The sequence below is a fragment of the Procambarus clarkii genome, chromosome 84 (genome assembly GCF_040958095.1).
Source record: "Procambarus clarkii isolate CNS0578487 chromosome 84, FALCON_Pclarkii_2.0, whole genome shotgun sequence".
Classification (NCBI taxonomy): domain Eukaryota; kingdom Metazoa; phylum Arthropoda; class Malacostraca; order Decapoda; family Cambaridae; genus Procambarus; species Procambarus clarkii.
In genome coordinates, this window is record NC_091233.1 from 17,700,501 (window position 1) to 17,720,115 (window position 19,615).

The following is a 19,615-nucleotide window of genomic DNA, read 5'->3' on the forward strand; positions in this document are numbered from 1 at the left end:
GGAGGTCTTCACAATAGAACAGGGTGAGGTCACTGTGCTAGGAGAAAGGGAGGTAAACCAGGCGGCCTTGGAGGAGTTCGAAATTACGAGAGAGGAGGTCAAGAGACACCTGCTGGATCTGAATGTTAGAAAGGCTGTTGGTCCAGATGGGATCGCACCATGGGTACTGAAAGAGTGTGCAGAGGCACTTTGCTTGCCACTCTCCATAGTGTATAGTAAGTCACTAGAGACAGGAGACCTACCAGAAATATGGAAGACGGCGAATGTGGTCCCAATATACAAAAAGGGCGACAGGCAAGAGGCACTGAACTACAGGCCGGTGTCCTTGACTTGTATACCATGCAAGGTGATGGAGAAGATCGTGAGAAAAAACCTGGTAACACATCAGGAGAGAAGGGACTTCGTGACAAATCGCCAACATGGGTTCAGGGAGGGTAAATCTTGCCGTACAGGCTTGATAGAATTCTACGATCAGGTGACACAGATTAAGCAAGAAAGAGAGGGCTGGGCGGACTGCATTTTCTTGGATTGTCGGAAAGCCTTTGACAGGCTGGTACATAAGCTGGAGAGACAGGCAGGTGTAGCTAGTAAGGTGCTCCAGTGGATAAGGGAGTATCTAAGCAGTAGGAAGCAGAGAGTTACGGTGAGGGGTGAGACCTCCGATTGGCGTGAAGTCACCAGTGGAGTCCCACAGGGCTCTGTACTCGGTCCTATCTTGTTTCTGATATATGTAAATGATCTCCCGGAGGGTATCGATTCATTTCTCTCAATGTTTGCGGACGATGCTAAAATTATGAGAAGGATTAAAACAGAAGAGGACTGTTTGAGGCTTCAAGAAGACCTAGACAAGCTGAAGGAATGGTCGAACAAATGGTTGTTAGAGTTTAACCCAACCAAATGTAATGTAATGAAGATAGGTGTAGGGAGCAGGAGGCCAGATACAAGGTATCATCTGGGAGAGGAAATTCTTCAGGAGTCAGAGAAGGAAAAAGACTTGGGGTTGATATCACGCCAGACCTGTCTCCTGCAGCACATATCAAGCGGATAACATCAGCAGCATATGCCAGGCTGGCCAACATACGAACGGCATTCAGAAACTTGTGTAAAGAATCATTCAGAACTTTGTATACCACATATGTCAGGCCAATCCTGGAGTATGCAGCCCCAGCATGGAGTCCATATCTAGTCAAGGATAAGACTAAACTGGAAAAGGTTCAAATGTTTGCCACCAGACTAGTACCCGAGCTGAGAGGTATGAGCTACGAGGAGAGACTACGGGAATTAAACCTCACTTCGCTGGAAGACAGAAGAGTTACGGGGGACATGATCACCACCTTCAAGATTCTGAAGGGAATTGATAGGGTAGATAAAGACAGTCTATTTAACACAAGGGGAACACGCACAAGGGGACACAGGTGGAAACTGAGTGCCCAAATGAGCCACAGAGATATTAGAAAGAACTTTTTTAGTGTCAGAGTGGTTGACAAATGGAATGCATTAGGGGGTGATGTGGTGGAGGCTGACTCCATACACAGTTTCAAGTGTAGATATGACAGAGCCCGATAGGCTCAGGAATCTGTACACCTGTTGATTGACGGTTGAGAGGCGGGACCAAAGACCCAGAGCTCAACCCCCGCAAACACAACTAGGTGAGTACAACTAGGTGAGTACATCGACCGGGTAAACAAGGATAAACTATTCAACACTGGTGGGACGCGAACAAGGGGACACAGGTGGAAACTGAGTACCCACATGAGCCACAGAGACGTTAGAAGGAACTTTTTCAGTGTCAGAGTAGTTAACGGATGGAATGCACTAGGCAGTGATGTGGTGGAGGCTGACTCCATTCACAGTTTTAAATGTAGATATGATAGAGCCCAGTAGGCTCAGGAATCTGTACACCAGTTGATTGACAGTTGAGAGGCGGGACCAAAGAGCCAAAGCTCAACCCCCGCAAGCACAAATAGGTGAGTACACACACACACACACACACTTATATATATATATATATATATATATATATATATATATATATATATATATATATATATATATATATATATATATATATGTCGTACCTAGTAGCCAGAACGCACTTCTCAGCCTACTATGCAAGGCCCGATTTGCCTAATAAGCCAAGTTTTCATGAATTAATGTTTTTTCGACTACCTAACCTACCTAACCTAACCTAACCTAACTTTTTCGGCTACCTATTCCAACCTAACCTATAAAGATAGGTTAGGTTAGGTTAGGTAGGGTTGGTTAGGTTCGGTCATATATCTACGTTAATTTTAACTCCAATAAAAAAAATTGACCTCATACATAATGAAATGGATAGCTTTATCATTTCATAAGAAAAAAATTAGAGAAAATATATTAATTCAGGAAAACTTGGCTTATTAGGCAAATCGGGCCTTTCATAGTAGGCCGAGAAGTGCGTTCTGGCTACTAGGTACGACATATATATATATATGCATATATATATATATATATATATATATATATATATATATATATATATATATATATATATATATATATATATATATATATATATATATCCTTGAGTATAAGCACCTTTAAGGCCACTTGGGAGAGGGGTGGGGGGGGCCTCTCTTACGCTACAGACAAGGTCGTGAGGGGGGGGAGGGGGTAGTGGGGACCACCCTACTGAGAGGAACCTGTTTTACACCTGCCCATAGAGACATCCTACCTGGGGACTTTGTTTTCGAGGGAGGGGGTGTAACTGGCACCCACCTGTGTATATTATATATTTATATATATTCATTTATACTTAGACATATCTACATACTTTTGGTGTATAAAGAACATGGACATAGCAGTACGTAATGGATACCTATCTACACTGTTTTTTTGACTGCTGCCACACCCACCTCAGATGACCTAATATGGAGTGGCTCTATCTGGCACTCCGCCTCTGATTCCTTATCTGATCGCTGTATATAGATGGCATTATATGGCTCTCAAACCCCTACTTATATTCAGCTACGTTATTGTGACTCATCATCTGCATGAAAACGATGAGTCTTTTTGCGTTTATTGATTCAAACCATTATCTTACAATAGACTATAAAGTGCAGGCGATGAGTCACAATAACGTGGCTGAAGTATGTTGACCAGACCACACACTAGAAATTGAAGGGACGACGACGTTTCGGTCCGTCCTGGACCATTCTCAAGTCGACCATTCTCATTCTCACAATCGACTTGAGAATGGTCCAGGACGGACCGAAACGTCGTCGTCCCTTCAATTTCTAGTGTGTGGTCTGGTCAACAGACTATAAAGTAATTGGACCACAGTTAAACACAAATGATCTAACTCTATTCCTAAAAATCGGCACCACATTTGCAACCCTCTTTAACTCCGATATTTTGCTGACTCTAATGATTTATAAAAATTGTAAGGGTTCAATAACTTCTTATTTACGGTCTTTTGAACACCATGTAAATTATTTTGACTGGCCCTTGGCACTTCTTTGTCTTTAAGTTTTACATTTGCATTATAACAAAAGTTGAACTTCTAGGGTTGAGACCCTAATGGGTGGACGTCTAGAAGTCTCGCATCATCCGCTAATAACTGCAGACCTGAAGACTCGCCAACATCACTGACGTTCCTAAGACTCGCCAACATCACTGACGTTCCTAAGACTCGCCAACATCACTGACGTTCCTAAGACTCGCCAACATCACTGACGTTCCTAAGACTCGCCAACATCACTGACGTTCCTAAGACTCGCCAACATCACTGTAGGTCCTAAGACTCGCCAACATCACTGTAGTTCCTAAGACTCGCCAACATCACTGTCGTTCCTAAGACTCGCCAACATCACTGACGTTCCTAAGACTCGCCAACATCACTGACGTTCCTAAGACTCGCCAACATCACTGACGTTCCTAAGACTCGCCAACATCACTGACGTTCCTAAGACTCACCAACATCACTGTCGTTCCTTAGACTCACCAACATCACTGACGTTCCTAAGACTCGCCAACATCACTGACGTTCCTAAGACTCGCCAACATCACTGACGTTCCTAAGACTCGCCAACATCACTGACGTTCCTAAGACTCGCCAACATCACTGTAGGTCCTAAGACTCGCCAACATCACTGTAGTTCCTAAGACTCGCCAACATCACTGTCGTTCCTAAGACTCACCAACATCACTGTAGTTCCAAAGACTCGCCAACATCACTGACGTTCCTAAGACTCACCAACATCACTGACGTTCCTAAGACTCGCCAACATCACTGTCGTTCCTAAGACTCGCCAACATCACTGTAGTTCCAAAGACTCGCCAACATCACTGACGTTCCTAAGACTCACCAACATCACTGACGTTCCTAAGACTCACCAACATCACTGCCGTTCCTAAGACTCGCCAACATCACTGACGTTCCTAAGACTCGCCAACATCACTGACGTTCCTAAGACTCGCCAACATCACTGACGTTCCTTAGACTCACCAACATCACTGTCGTTCCTTAGACTCACCAACATCACTGACGTTCCTAAGACTCACCAACATCACTGACGTTCCTAAGACTCGCCAACATCACTGACGTTCCTAAGACTCACCAACATCACTGCCGTTCCTAAGACTCGCCAACATCACTGACGTTCGTAAGACTCGCCAACATCACTGACGTTCCTAAGACTCGCCAATATCTCTGTCGTTCCTAAGACTCACCAACATCACTGATGTTCCTAAGACTCGCCAACATCACTGACGTTCCTAAGACTCGCCAATATCTCTGTCGTTCCTAAGACTCACCAACATCACTGATGTTCCTAAGACTCACCAACATCACTGACGTTCCTAAGACTCGCCAATATCTCTGTCGTTCCTAAGACTCACCAACATCACTGATGTTCCTAAGACTCACCAACGTCACTGACGTTCCTAAGACTCGCCAGATCAAGACCACACAGCTGCATCACCAGAGCGGTGCTCAAAGAAGTATTAAGGTTTCTTTGTTTAATGGGACTCACATTATGGGACTACCCATGGACCAGCTGGGGATGTCGAACTGCTCACACAAGATATAAAAGTTAGCAACTTTAGGTGTGCAAATTATCATGCGTACATGCCACCTGAACAGTGAATGTGCATTATAATAAACATGAGTACATCTTAACAGTTGCACTCAAATCTATATATGTCAGCTTCTCAGATATGGTTGTAGCCTATTGGTGAATAATTGAATCAGCATTTTAATCACAAATAAATTTTGGAATGAGGGTTGTTTTAAGTATATATCAATATTTATTCTTTAAATCATACTAAACCACAATGAAATTTATCATGAAATTTTCTGCAGTTAATAATTATTATTGAAATGTTACTAAAAGTTAATACTCGTGTAATTTAATCACAGGGAATTAAATCAAATTTGAATTATAATCAATATATTTATGCCATGTAAAAGCTGAACAAGCTTCAGCATTTTCTGCAATGGAGATACTGTTGTCGAGGCCAGCAGAGGTGAGGCTTCCAGATAGACGTAACATGCTGTAGTCAAGGCCCCAGGTAGACGACATGACCTCATTTTTCCCTGCAAGTGACTACTTAACCCATTGGGCTAGGAAGCCATGCACAGTGGGTACTGTAAGGTTTGGCAGTCCACAGCCCTAAAGTAATGCCTTCCGGGGGTCTGTAGACCAAGGCAGTTTAGAGTAGGGTTCATATGGGGTTCTATCCAGGGAGCAGGATACGAGGCCCCCCAGAAAGGTGAACCTGAAGTAGAAAAAAAAATTGAGAACAATATAATTGACATATTACAAGAACATCAGACCTCATTCGATCATTAGTCTACTATTTCATTATGATCATTAGTAGATATTTTGTAATCTGCTTCTAGGTTCGATCCCCCGGTGGGACAGAAATATTTCATATATATATATATATATATATATATATATATATATATATATATATATATATATATATATATATATATATATATATATATATTTTTTTTTTTTTTATACCTAGAAGGGGTACCACCTCTGGTGCAAGTGTAGGGACCCATAGCCTCGGAGAAGAAAATAAAGAGTACTCAGAGAAGACCTTGTGGATCCTCACTGAACACTTTGATATTTTCTTCTCCTACCACCCCTATTCTTTTGTTAAGTGTATATATATATATATATATATATATATATATATATATATATATATATATATATATATATATATATATATATATATATATATATATATAATAGTATATTTTGGTAGCAGTCTTTCCTGTAGACATATATTATTAAATATGACCGAAAAAGTAAGATTAATAATTCTAACAAGAATTTTCTCAATCTTTCGTACATTTCTTTTCACTACTGGTGGTAATTCAAAAATCAATTCTCCAAAATTCATTTTTATTTCTAGTCTGACGCGACACTTGAGCGCGTTTCGTAAAACTTATTACATTTTCAAAGACTTTAGTTTACACATACACAACTGAATAGAACTTACACATCTCCGATTTGTTTATATCTACATTTGAGTGAGGTGGATGGGGTGAGGTGGTATTAATAGGTATTAAATTCATCAACACAAGACAAAACACGAAACAATGGGTATTGAATGGAAGTGATTGTAGAAAGCCTATTGGTCCATATTTCTTGATGCTTCTATATTGGAGCGGAGTCTTGAGGTGGGTAGAATATAGTTGTGCATTAATTGGCTGTTGATTGCTGGTGTTGACTTCTTAATGTGTAGTGCCTCGCAAACGTCAAGCCGTCTGCTATCGCTGTATCTATCGATGATTTCTGTGTTGTTTACTAGGATTTCTCTGGCGATGGTTTGGTTGTGGGAAGAGATTATATGTTCCTTAATGGAGCCCTGTTGCTTATGCATCGTTAAACGCCTAGAGAGAGATGTTGTTGTCTTGCCTATATACTGGGTTTTTTGGAGCTTACAGTCCCCAAGAGGGCATTTGAAGGCATAGACGACGTTGGTCTCTTTTAAAGCGTTCTGCTTTGTGTCTGGAGAGTTTCTCATGAGTAGGCTGGCCGTTTTTTCTGGTTTTATAGTAAATCGTCAGTTGTATCCTCTGATTTTTGTCTGTAGGGATAACGTTTCTATTAACAATATCTTTCAGGACCCTTTCCTCCGTTTTAAAACGGAGGAAATATATATATATATATATATATATATATATATATATATATATATATATATATATATATATATATATATATATATATATATATGTTTCATTGAATATGACCGCATATTCTGTATTTATTATTTTCTGGTTTAGGGCTTCTATCCCTCTAACTATTTTCTTAGCATCAGGGCTTAATTGGAATAGGAGTTCTCCAAAACTCATTTTCGTACTTTTAAGGTGAAGAAAAGAAGTGATTTACTATAGAGTGTATTACACTTATTTGTATAATTTGCACGACGTTTCGAACCTCCATGGTTCATTCTCAAGTGAACAGATCTTACAATACTAGTTGATTTTATACCCGCATTAGGTCAGGTGATAAAACAATGAAGGTGAAAACATGGGGGGATACATAAGGGATAAATGTGAGGTGAAACATAGAGGCTGCAGAAGGCTTATTGGCCCATACGAGGCATCTCTTATCTAAACACAAAGATTAATCCAGTGTAATTGGCCTGTTATGTTGGACATTGTCTTCTGTGTTGGCATCGATATGTTCTTGTCTTGTCGAACACAGAAGACAATGTCCAACATAACAGGCCAATTACACTGGATTAATCTTTGTGTTTAGATAGGAGATGCCTCGTATGGGCCAATAAGCCTTCTGCAGCCTCTATGTTTCACCTCACATTTATCCCTTATGTATCCCCCCATGTTTTCACCTTCATTGTTTTATCACCTGACCTAATGCGGGTATAAAATCAACTAGTATTGTAAGATCTGTTCACTTGAGAATGAACCATGGAGGTTCGAAACGTCGTGCAAATTATACAAATAAGTGTAATACACTCTATAGTAAATCACTTCTTTTCTTCACCTTAAAAGTACGAAAATGAGTTTTGGAGAACTCCTATTCCAATTAAGCCCTGATGCTAAGAAAATAGTTAGAGGGATAGAAGCCCTAAACCAGAAAATAATAAATACAGAATATGCGGTCATATTCAATGAAACATGTTTGAAAGAAAACCTGCTGTCAGTATACACCAATATATATATATATATATATATATATATATATATATATATATATATATATATATATATATATATATATATATATATATATATATATATATATATATATATATATATATATATATATATATATATATATATATGCATACAAGAGTTCTTACATTCTTGTATAGCCACTAGCACGCATAGCGTTTCGGGCAGGTCCTTAATCCAAATTTTCTCAAATGGATTAGGCGTTAGGATTAACGAGTAATCCATCCTCCCCGGCCAAGATATGAACCTAGTCTCCATGGTGTAGTGGTAAGACACTCACCTGGCGTTCCGCGAGCGCTTTGTCATTGGTTCGTATCCTGGCCGGGGAGGATTTACTGGGCGCAAATCCTTATTAACTGTAGCCTTTGTTTAATTCAACAGTAAAAATGGGCACTTGGTTGTATAAACAATTCTTCGTGGGGGTCGTATTCTAGGGACCCGGCTGAAACGCTACGCGTGCTTGTGGCTGTACATGAATGTAACAACTCTTCTATATATCTCAAAAATAAAAATAAAAACAGCCCAAATCACTCACGAAGCGCCGCGCGACTGTTTTACCACTGCGCCGCTGGGACTGCTAGTTGGACACATTTCCATTAAGACGATGACTCTGTTCATCTAGCAGTCAATACGTACTAGAGAGTTTGGCAATGACTGTGAGTTACATCCAGGTTAAGGCCAACAAATTACCTTCTAGGGACCTAATTACAAGCTAATTACCTAACTAAAAGCTGTATTTCCCCAACAATGGGAATTATATTTATCTATCTATAGGTGAGAATGTCGGTCTCAAGCATAATGCCTCTAAGCTTGAGGCAGCATGCCTCAGGCTAACCTCGCCAATTTTACACTGTGGTTGCTGTGGGGTACATGTCCAACATGGTCGAGTTTGGGTCCCCACCATTCAAGAGAGAACAGAGTGCCATGGCCACATACTGACCTTTAAGATTTTGGCAACGACCATCATCTTCCGGCTGGCTTAATACTTTCATTTCAAAAACCAATTTAATAAATTTCAAACCCAATTTCATTCATTCAGTATTGTAAAACATTAAGAACTCGTCACGGTTACCCTTATCATCTTATATCAAAAGATATAACCTCCAAAAAAATCAACACTGAGCATTTGTACTCAAAATGATAAAGTTGTAGGTCAATATAAGTTGTAGGTCAATATATTGTGAAAAGAAGTAAAAAAAAAAAATATATAAAAATTATTATTTTCACATATTTACTAAATATATACATATAAGTGTTATATATATTTAAAACATTTTATAGTATAATTTAATGTCCATTGACTTTATTAGCACTTGTATTGTGTATTTACCTTTGTTGTTATGTAAGGCAGAACAATTGCACATAAATTCCAATAATATTACAATCAACCACAGATGTTCAATAAATCACTGAACTATATGTTTAACAGATCTCTCACCCTGTCCATGGAGGACAGAAGAAAATGTATATATGTTGGTTAGCTTGGTAAATGTGTGGCCAAGTCTGTCGAAGAAAAAAGCCTCAGTTCCACACTCCCTCACACCGCCTCAGTACCACACTCCCTCACACCACCTCAGTTCCACACTCCCTCACACCACCTCACTACCACACACCCTCACACCGCCTCAGTTCCACACTCCCTCACACCACCTCAGTTCCACACTCCCTCACACCGCCTCAGTACCACACTCCCTCACACCACCTCAGTTCCACACTCCCTCACACCACCTCAGTTCCACACACCCTCACACCGCCTCAGTACCACACTCCCTCACACCGCCTCAGTTCCACACTCCCTCACACCACCTCAGTACCACACTCCCTCACACCACCTCAGTACCACACTCCCTCACACCGCCTCAGTACCACACTCCCTCACACCGCCTCAGTACCACACTCCCTCACACCACCTCAGTACCACACTCCCTCACACCACCTCAGTACCACACTCCCTCACACCACCTCAGTACCACACTCCCTCACACCACCTCAGTACCACACTCCCTCACACCGCCTCAGTACCACACTCCCTCACACCACCTCAGTACCACACTCCCTCACACCACCTCAGTACCACACACCCTCACACACCTCAGTACCACACTCCCTCACACACCTCAGTACCACACTCCCTCACACACCTCAGTACCACACTCCCTCACACCACCTCAGTACCACACACCCTCACACCACCTCAGTACCACACACCCTCACACCGCCTCAGTACCACACACCCTCACACCGCCTCAGTACCACATACCCTCACACCACCTCAGTACCACACTCCCTCACACACCTCAGTACCACACTCCCTCACACCACCTCAGTACCACACACCCTCACACACCTCAGTACCAAACTCCCTCACACACCTCAGTACCAAACTCCCTCACACACCTCAGTACCAAACTCCCTCACACACCTCAGTACCAAACTCCATCACACCACTTCAGTACCACACAATGCCATCTATTATCATCTATCCATAGGCAATAAAGTTACTGAAAGATATTTGTGTTTTACCTAATAATTTATTGCAATTTTTGTTCACCTGTTGTGCCATAAATAACAATACAGGTAAATACTCAATACAAGTGCTAATAAAGTCAATGGACATCAAATTATATTTGTGAAATGTTTATATATATATATATATATATATATATATATATATATATATATATATATATATATATATATATATATATATATATATATATATATATATATATATATATATATATATATATATATATATATATATATTGTGACGATAATCTCTTTCAAGAGATTGAGCCTGCTCTTCTCTACATGAAGTTACATATTTGATACAAGAATAAGATGCTACCTTCAAGATACGTCTACCAGTAGCACAAAACGTTTTGACCAGGAGGCAAAACGTACCCTACTCCTTCCCCCCCCCCGACTCCACACTCCCTCCACGCCGGCTCATCATCAACCAGCCAACTACCCTTCCCAGCCTGCCTGCTCCTGATTGGTGACTCACTGACTGCACACCTGCACCTCAGCGCCCTCTTCCTGAGTCAATGTCTGGGCTTGATCCAGCCATCGAAGTCAGAATATCCTTGTGCTCTCAAGCAGTGAACAACTAACTGATATATGCTGTATCAGGTGGATGTCTCGCAGCCAGTGCCATATTCTCAGCACCTGAATATTTTTCACCTTTAACTTTATATTATTGTAGAGTAACTTCATCCCTATTATTCATTTATATTATGTGTTTTTGACTTGTTCTTTTGCACTGTACATTGCCAAGGGATTGTCTTTGTTTATAATTTGTTTTCTATATTAATTTAGGTTTCATTGTTCATACTTTGTGTTTTGCATGTCTTCCTTTACTTTACCACAGACAGAAAACAGGCAAGCAGTCTATCTTTTTTTTTGTAAGTGTGACTAGGCATTGACACCTGCCATTGGAGGACAGCCGAACATCTACACTCCAACACTTTCCCGTCACATTTAATGGGGGCCTGTCCTAGGAGCCTCACTCAGGTACTAGTACCAGAACGTCAATTTGTGGTAAGCGTACTTGGCTTTGATACAGTTGCTTTTCAATATTTTCATTACTTTTAATATTTATATGGTGCTGTGTGTATTGTGCATTCCGGGAGTAGCATATAGTGAGTGTTGGATTACGTGGTGACTGAAGGCCTCAGTCATTCTCTTAATTGGTCATCCCTCCCTCCGTGTTATTACTCGTGTTTACCACCTTTTGTCCCTAGGATATTTCTCAGTCTCATACAGATCATCATTTTGGTACCCTGGTACTTTGGTTTGTCTTCGGGTCAAAGCACCCTATCTTCTGCAATCCGACCGAAGGAGGATACAGAGGGCCATAGTTCCTCTAGCACGGACTACGTTGCTGAGTTGGGACCTCAGCAGCAGTTCTCGTCACCAGTTGACACTCGCACCCCTACACGTCGGTCAGAGATGATGATATTTACTTAGGTAGGGAATTAGCTTTCTTTTTTCAGAGCACAAAGTTCGCTAATTCTATAAGTATCATATTTCATTTAGTGGGAAAACCCTTGCTTCTGTCCTATAGAGACTCGGCAAGGTATGCCTACATTCTTGGACTACCTTATTCACTTTTGGAACAATTAAATGTTTCATTTGTTTTAGAAACTCAGTTTCATTTATTTAGTAGGATTTTCTTGCCCTTATTCTCTTACATTGAATACCGAGTACAAGATTTCCTGCGCTTTTGATTGACTAATCATTTACCATTCTAAAATTAACATTAATTGCTAAATATTAAATTCCATAGGATAGTTACCAGTTGCCACGTTATCCTGTTACTGACACTTACCATATCACAAGTATTCGTTGTACATTTATTTGCTATTTTTCACCATGTTTCGTCTCCAAGCTTTTCGTAACGATCCAGCAGGTTAAATAGGGACACCTTAAGTCGTGCCAAGAGGACCGAATTACAAACTCTTGCACACGAGTATCCACTAGATGCTCCCCATGGAGTCAACAAAAATGAATTGCATAATTTAATAATGGATCACCTCTTTGATGAAGGGACGATTGACTCTGAAACTTACGAAAATAATTCTATTGCAGATAAACATGCTCTGGCAACTATGAAACTCAAGCTCGAACTTGCAAAACTCGAGCGGGAGCAACAGCAAGAAGTTCTCCACATGAGGGAACGCGAGGCGACCCTGAGGAAAGAAGAGCAAGAAAGAGAGGCTGCCCTGGTGAAAGAAGCTCTCCAAATAAGGGAACGCGAGGCGACCCTTAGGAAACAAGAAGCTGCAATCAGGAAAGAAGAACAAGAACGAGAGGCGGCCCTAAAGGAACGTGAAATGGCCCTATTCAGAGAGCGTGAGCGAGTACAGCTTGGAGCAAAACAACGTCACCTGGAGATACAACGCGAGCATGACAAACAGCAAGCCGATTTGGCTATAGCATGTCGTCAACAAGAACTCACGTTGGAAACTACACACCACACTCAATGCCAACAAGCTACCGCTAGTCTTCCCGTAAGTTCAATGTCTCCCATGCAAGTAAGTTAATGCCACCATTCGTTGAGACAGAGATTGATGTCTTTTTCACCACTTTTGAGACCCTAGCTAATAAACTTAGCTGGCCTGCAGATCAATGGTCTACCCTTCTCAGAGTGCATCTTACAGGTAGAGCTGCAGTTACTCTCAGTACCTTTGCGTCTGAGAATGACTACCAGACCCTGAAGTAAGCAGTGTTGGACGCCTACCTTCTCTCCACCGAAAGCTACTGACGAAAATTCCGTGACCATCTAAAGGCAAGTACCACCACCTTTCTAGAATTTGCCAATACCAAGAAAAGATATTTCATGAAATGGCTGGAAGCAGCACATGTCTCTACATTTTCAGACCTCATCAACCTCATGCTTGTTGAGGAATTCTTGAGACGTGTTCCCCCTTCCGTCCGTTTATGTCTAGCAGATAAAGAAGAAACCGACTACATCAAATGTGCGAAACCAGCTGACACCTACAACCTCATCCATCGGCTTACACCAGAACCACCTTCCAGTAAGAAGTCTTGGTATTGTTATGATAAAGTAGGTACAGATCAAGCAAGCTCTCAATTGTATTGTAAGTATTGCAAACTCTATGGACATACCATGGATAGATGTGGGAAAGCTCAATACAAAGGCAATGAAACTACTAAACCCAAACCGACTCCTCCTAAGTCCGGTAAGCCTGTGATGAATGTTGGTGTTCCTATTAATGATCTTTCTCTCTTCAGCAAACACCTGTATCCTGGAACTGTCTCTACCAACGGTACAGATTCGGAGGGACGTTTCAAATTGAAGACCTTGAGGGACACAGCGGCTCTTCAGTCAATAATATTGAAATCAGCTGTGCCTAACATCACCTACACCGGGAAAACCGTCCTTATCACTGACCTCACTGCTACCACTCCGTATCCGCTCGCCAGAGTCCACCTGGATTGCCCTTTTGTGACCGGTGAAGTCCAAGTCGCCATCAAGGAGAAGCCTTTTCCCATGTCTGGAGTGCAACTTCTCCTGGGCAACGACTTGGCAGAAGATCTGCAACCGTCCAACCTGATCATCATGGACAAACCCCAGGTGTGTACCTCTGTTGTGGACAATCCCATCTTTGAGTATGTTTTAGCAGAGGTCCAAGAAAGTGATGAAGTTTCTCCTCCGGTTTTGGTGACCACCCGTGCACAAGCTGCACGACCACAGCCAGCTGACTCTACTGCTACCTCTGTCCCTCGAGACCCTCAGAATCTACCACCGAATCTTACCAGTTTGGAGTTCCGTAAGTTACAGAGGAAAGATATATCATTAACACCATTATTCTTCCAGGCTGAGACTCAAGACAGTATCCCTGGGTTCTTCCTAGAGAATCAGTTGCTCTACCGCAGGTACAGACCCAGCAAGCTGAAGGAGGATGACGATTGGGCAAATGTCAAACAACTAGTGGTTCCCACCAGCCTACGGCCCGATATTCTACACCTGGCCCACGGAGCACTTTCTCACTATGGTTTTAACAAAACCTACCACGGAATCAGACAAGACTACTACTGGCCAGGTATGGTTAAGGACGTCAAAAAGTACGTGCAACAGTGTCATACATGTCAGATGGCAGGTAAACCTAACATCTCTATTCCCCAGGCCCCATTGACTCCTATTCAGGTGCCTGCGGAACCTTTCCACAGACTCATTATAGACTGTGTTGGTCATTTACCCCAGACCAGTTCTGGCAACGCCTATATACTAACTATCTTATGTCCTACCACCAGATTCCCCATAGCAGTTCCAGTAAAGAACATTACGGCTGCTACTGTGGTGAAACAACTAATGAAGATCTTCACCCAGTATGGATTTCCAAGAGAGGTTCAAAGTGACTGTGGCACCAACTTCACCAGTGATCTCTTCAAGAAGACACTGGAAGAGTTCAACATCACACAGGTACTGTCCAGCCCCTATCATCCTGCTTCACAGGGTTCTCTTGAACGTCGTCATCACACTATTAAAGCACTCCTAAAGAAATTTTGCAATGAAACCTTGAAGGACTGGTATAAACAACTTGACCTCATTATGTGCATTTTCAGAAGTCTCCCCAATGAATCTGTAGAAGTATCTCCTTATGAGATGGTCTACGGACGTAAGTGCCGTACTCCTCTCAAAGCTTTCAAAGACTCTCTACGTAATGCCACCTTCAGTGACCCTCAGAATGTGCCCCAGTTTCTTCAAAACTTAAAACACATTCTTGAGAGAGTACGTAAATTTCCTCATGACAATCTATTGAAAGCTCAGGAGAGAATGAAGACTCATTTTGACCAACTCAGCAAACTAAGGAAATTTAAACCAGGAGACTTCGTGTTGGCATATTTTCCTATCCCAGGTTCTCCATTGCAAAACAAGTTTTCAGGACCTTACCGCATCAAGGAGTGCAGAAACAATCACAACTACGTTCTTGAGACTCCAGATAGGCGGCGGAAGACCCAGTTGTGCCATGTCAACCTCCTGAAGCAGTATCAAGGTATTCCCCCTACTGTGTTGGTATCATTATCCACCTTTAAAGGTCCATACCTCCACAGTGAGACCTTCCCTGCTTCTCCCCCCGAAAGCACTAACACTCAGTCAGTGCCTTCCAACTCGGAAATCCTTAATGATCTTCATACCTATTTGGAGGACAGTAATAGTGCTCCTCTCATCAGAATCTTCAAGGAACATAAGAAGTTGTTCAGCGATGATCCACAGGAGTGTAATGTGGTTCAGCACGACATCCAGCTACTCCCCGACACCCGGCCGATTCGTCAACCTTTCTACAGAATCAGCCCTAGCAAAAAGGAAGTCATGCGTGCTGAGGTACAGTACCTAATGGATAATGGGCTGGCCACCCCTTGTGAGTCCCCTTGGGCCTCACCCGGCATCTTGGTGCCGAAACCGCAAGGTAAAGGGAGGTTTTGTACTGATTACCGGAAATTGAATCTTGTGCCTATCAAGAATGCTTATCCATTACCTAGAATAGATGACATTCTTGACGCCATTGGTAATGCTCGGTATCTATCAAAGTTAGACTTACTCAAGGGATACTACCAAGTATGTTTGACAGAGCGAGCTAAGGAAATATCTGCCTTTACCACTCCCTTTGGCCTTTACAGATACGAACGCCTTCCATTTGGACTATATAATGCCCCGGCCACCTTCCAGCGGGCTATCAACCGCGTCATCCACGGCTTAGATATCACCTACGCCTACTTGGATGACATCGTTGTGGCAACCAACACCTGGAGCGAACATCTGCTCCAGCTGCAACGATTGTTTACCAAGCTCTTGACAGCCGGCCTCACCATCAACTTGGGCAAGTCCACCTTTGCCAAAGGTAAAGTGCGTTATCTTGGTCATGAGATAGCGAGTGGCAGCATAGCTCCGTTAAACATACATACCCAAGCCATCCAGCATTACCCATAGCCTACCACCAGGAAGCAGCTCCTGCACTTCCTTGGTCTTGCCTCCTACTACCGCACGTTTGTGAAAAATTTTAGTACGGTGGCGACACCATTGATCACTTTAACCAGCCCCAGGCAACGGTATAATTGGACCATTCAGCAGACCATTGCTTTTGAACAACTTAAATTCCTGCTCTGTTCTAATCCTATTCTCGCCTCGCCAGATCTCACGAAGCCTTTCATCCTACATGTCGACGCCAGTGGTACCGGCATCGGGGGTGTACTGATGCCACAACGAGGCGAGGATGTTCTACCTGTTACCTACAACAGCTACAAGTTAAAAACACACCAGAAGAATTACAGCACGATCGAAAAGGAGCTACTGTCCATCGTCCTGAACTTGCAGCACTTTGAATCATACCTGCAAGGTGCTCGGTCTACCAAAATCTACTTGGACCACAATCCCCTACGCTTCCTGCAGCAAGCCCAATTCAACAATCAACGGCTTCTACGATGGGCTTTATATCTGCAGAATTTCAACCTGGAGATCTTCTACATCAAAGGTTCTGACAACATCATAGCAGACGCCCTCTCCAGAGTTTATGAGGTAGAGACAGCTCCACCTACAACTCTACCACCTGAAGACGTAACTTCACCCGTAAGTGCGGGCTTTGGGGGAGAGTTGTAACGATAATCTCTTTCAAGAGAGATTGAGCCTGCTCTTGCCTACATCAAGTTACGTATATTATACAACAATAAGTTGCTACCTTCAAGATACGTCTACCAGTAGCACAAAATGTTTTGACCAGGAGGCAAAACGTACCCTACTCCTTCCCCCCCTGACTCCACACTCCCTCCACCCTGGCTCATCATCAACCAGCCAACTACCCTTCCCAGCCTGCCTGCTCCTGATTGGTGACTCGCTGACTGCACACCTGCACACTGCACCTCAGCGCCCTTTACCTGAGTCGATGTCTTTGCTTGGTCCAGCCATTGAAGTCAGAATATCCTTGTGCTCTCGAGCAGTGAACAACTAACTGATATACACTGTGTATCAGGTGGATGTCTCGCAGCTAGCGCCATATTCTCAGCACCTGATTATATTTCAACTTTAACATTATATTAATGTAGAGTAACTTCATTCCTATTATTCATTTATGTTATATTGTTTTGACTTGTTCTTTTGCACTGTACGTTGCCAAGGGATTGTCTTTGTTTATAATTTGTTTTCTATATTAATTAAAGTTTCATTGTTCATATTTTGTGTTTTGCGTGTCTTCCCTTACTTTACCACAGACAAACAGGTAAGCAGTCTATCTTTTTTTTGTAAGTGTGACTAGGCATTGACACCTGCCATTGGAGGACTGCCGAACCTCTACACTCCAACACTTTCCCATCACAACACAGCACATACACAGCGTATATCAGTTAGTTGTTCACTGCTTGAGAGCACAAAATATTCTGACTTCAATGGCTGGACCAAGCCCAGACATTGACTGCACACCTGCACACTGCACCTCAGCGCCCTCTTCCTGAGTCGATGTCTGGGCTTGGTCCAGCCATTGAAGTTAGAATATCTTGTGCTCTCAAGCAGCGAACAACTGATATACGCTGTGTATCAGGTGGATGTTTCTCAGCTAAGTGCCATATTCTCAGCACCTGATTATTTTTCCCTGTATATTTATATTATTGTAGAGTAACTTCATCTCCTATTATTCATTTATATTATATGTTTTTGACTTGTTCTTTTGCACTGTACATTGCCAAAGGATTGTCTTTGTTTATAATTTGTTTTCTATAATAATTAAAGTTTCATTGTTCATACTTTGTGTTTTGCGTGTCTTCCCTTACTTTACCACAGACAGACAGAAAACAGGCAAGCAGTCTATCTTTTTTTTTGGTCATCAACCAGCCAACTACCCTTCCCAGCCTGCCTGCTCCTGATTGGTGACTCGCCGACTGCACATCACATCTCAGCGCCCTCTACCTGAGTCGATGTCTGGGCTTGATCCAGCCATTGAAGTCAGAATATCTTTGTGCTCTCAAGCAGTGAACAACTAACTGATATATGCTGTATCAGGTGGATGTCTCGCAGCCAGCGCCATATTCTCAGCACCTGAATATTTTTCACCTTTAACTTTATATTATTGTAGAGTAACTTCATCCCTATTATTCATTTATATTATGTGTTTTTGACTTGTTCTTTTGCACTGTACATTGCCAAGGGATTGTCTTTGTTTATAATTTGTTTTCTATATTAATTTAGGTTTCATTGTTCATACTTTGTGTTTTGCATGTCTTCCTTTACTTTACCACAGACAGAAAACAGGCAAGCAGTCTATCTTTTTTTTTGTAAGTGTGACTAGGCATTGACACCTGCCATTGGAGGACAGCCGAACATCTACACACCAACACTTTTCCCGTCACATTTAATTTAATTTAATTTAATTTATATAATTTATATATATATATATATATATATATATATATATATATATATATATATATATATATATATATATATATATATATATATATATATATATATATACATATATATATATATATATATATATGTCGTACCTAGTAGCCAGAACTCACTTCTCAGCCTACTATTCAAGGCCCGATTTGCCTAATAAGCCAAGTTTTCCTGAATTAATATATTTACTATATTTTTTTTCTTATGAAATGATAAAACAACCCTTTTCTCTATGTATGAGGTCAATTTTATGTTATTGGAGTTAAAATTAACGTAGATATATGACCGAACCTAACCAACCCTACCTAACCTAACCTAACCTATATTTATAGGTAAGGTTAGGTTAGGTAGCCAAAAAAAGCTAGGTTAGGTTAGGTTAGGTAGGTTAGGTAGACGAAAAAACATTAATTCATGAAAACTTGGCTTATTAGGCAAATCGGGCCTTGAATAGTAGGCTGAGAAGTGCGTTCTGGCTATTAGGTACGACATATATATAT

At 41.6% G+C, this 19,615-nt stretch overlaps 1 protein-coding gene across 1 annotated transcript in view; it reads right to left on the reverse strand.

The window, feature by feature from the left end:
• Positions 1-5,412: 5,412 nt before the first annotated feature.
• LOC123750924 (macrophage mannose receptor 1-like) overlaps positions 5,413-19,615 on the reverse strand; it is an 81,480-nt gene continuing 67,277 nt past the window's right edge. Inside the window, exon 7 of the mRNA XM_069316581.1 lies at positions 5,413-5,757. Coding sequence (XP_069172682.1) covers positions 5,603-5,757 — 155 coding nt within the window. The 3' untranslated portion in view covers positions 5,413-5,602. The remainder of the gene's footprint in view (positions 5,758-19,615) is intronic.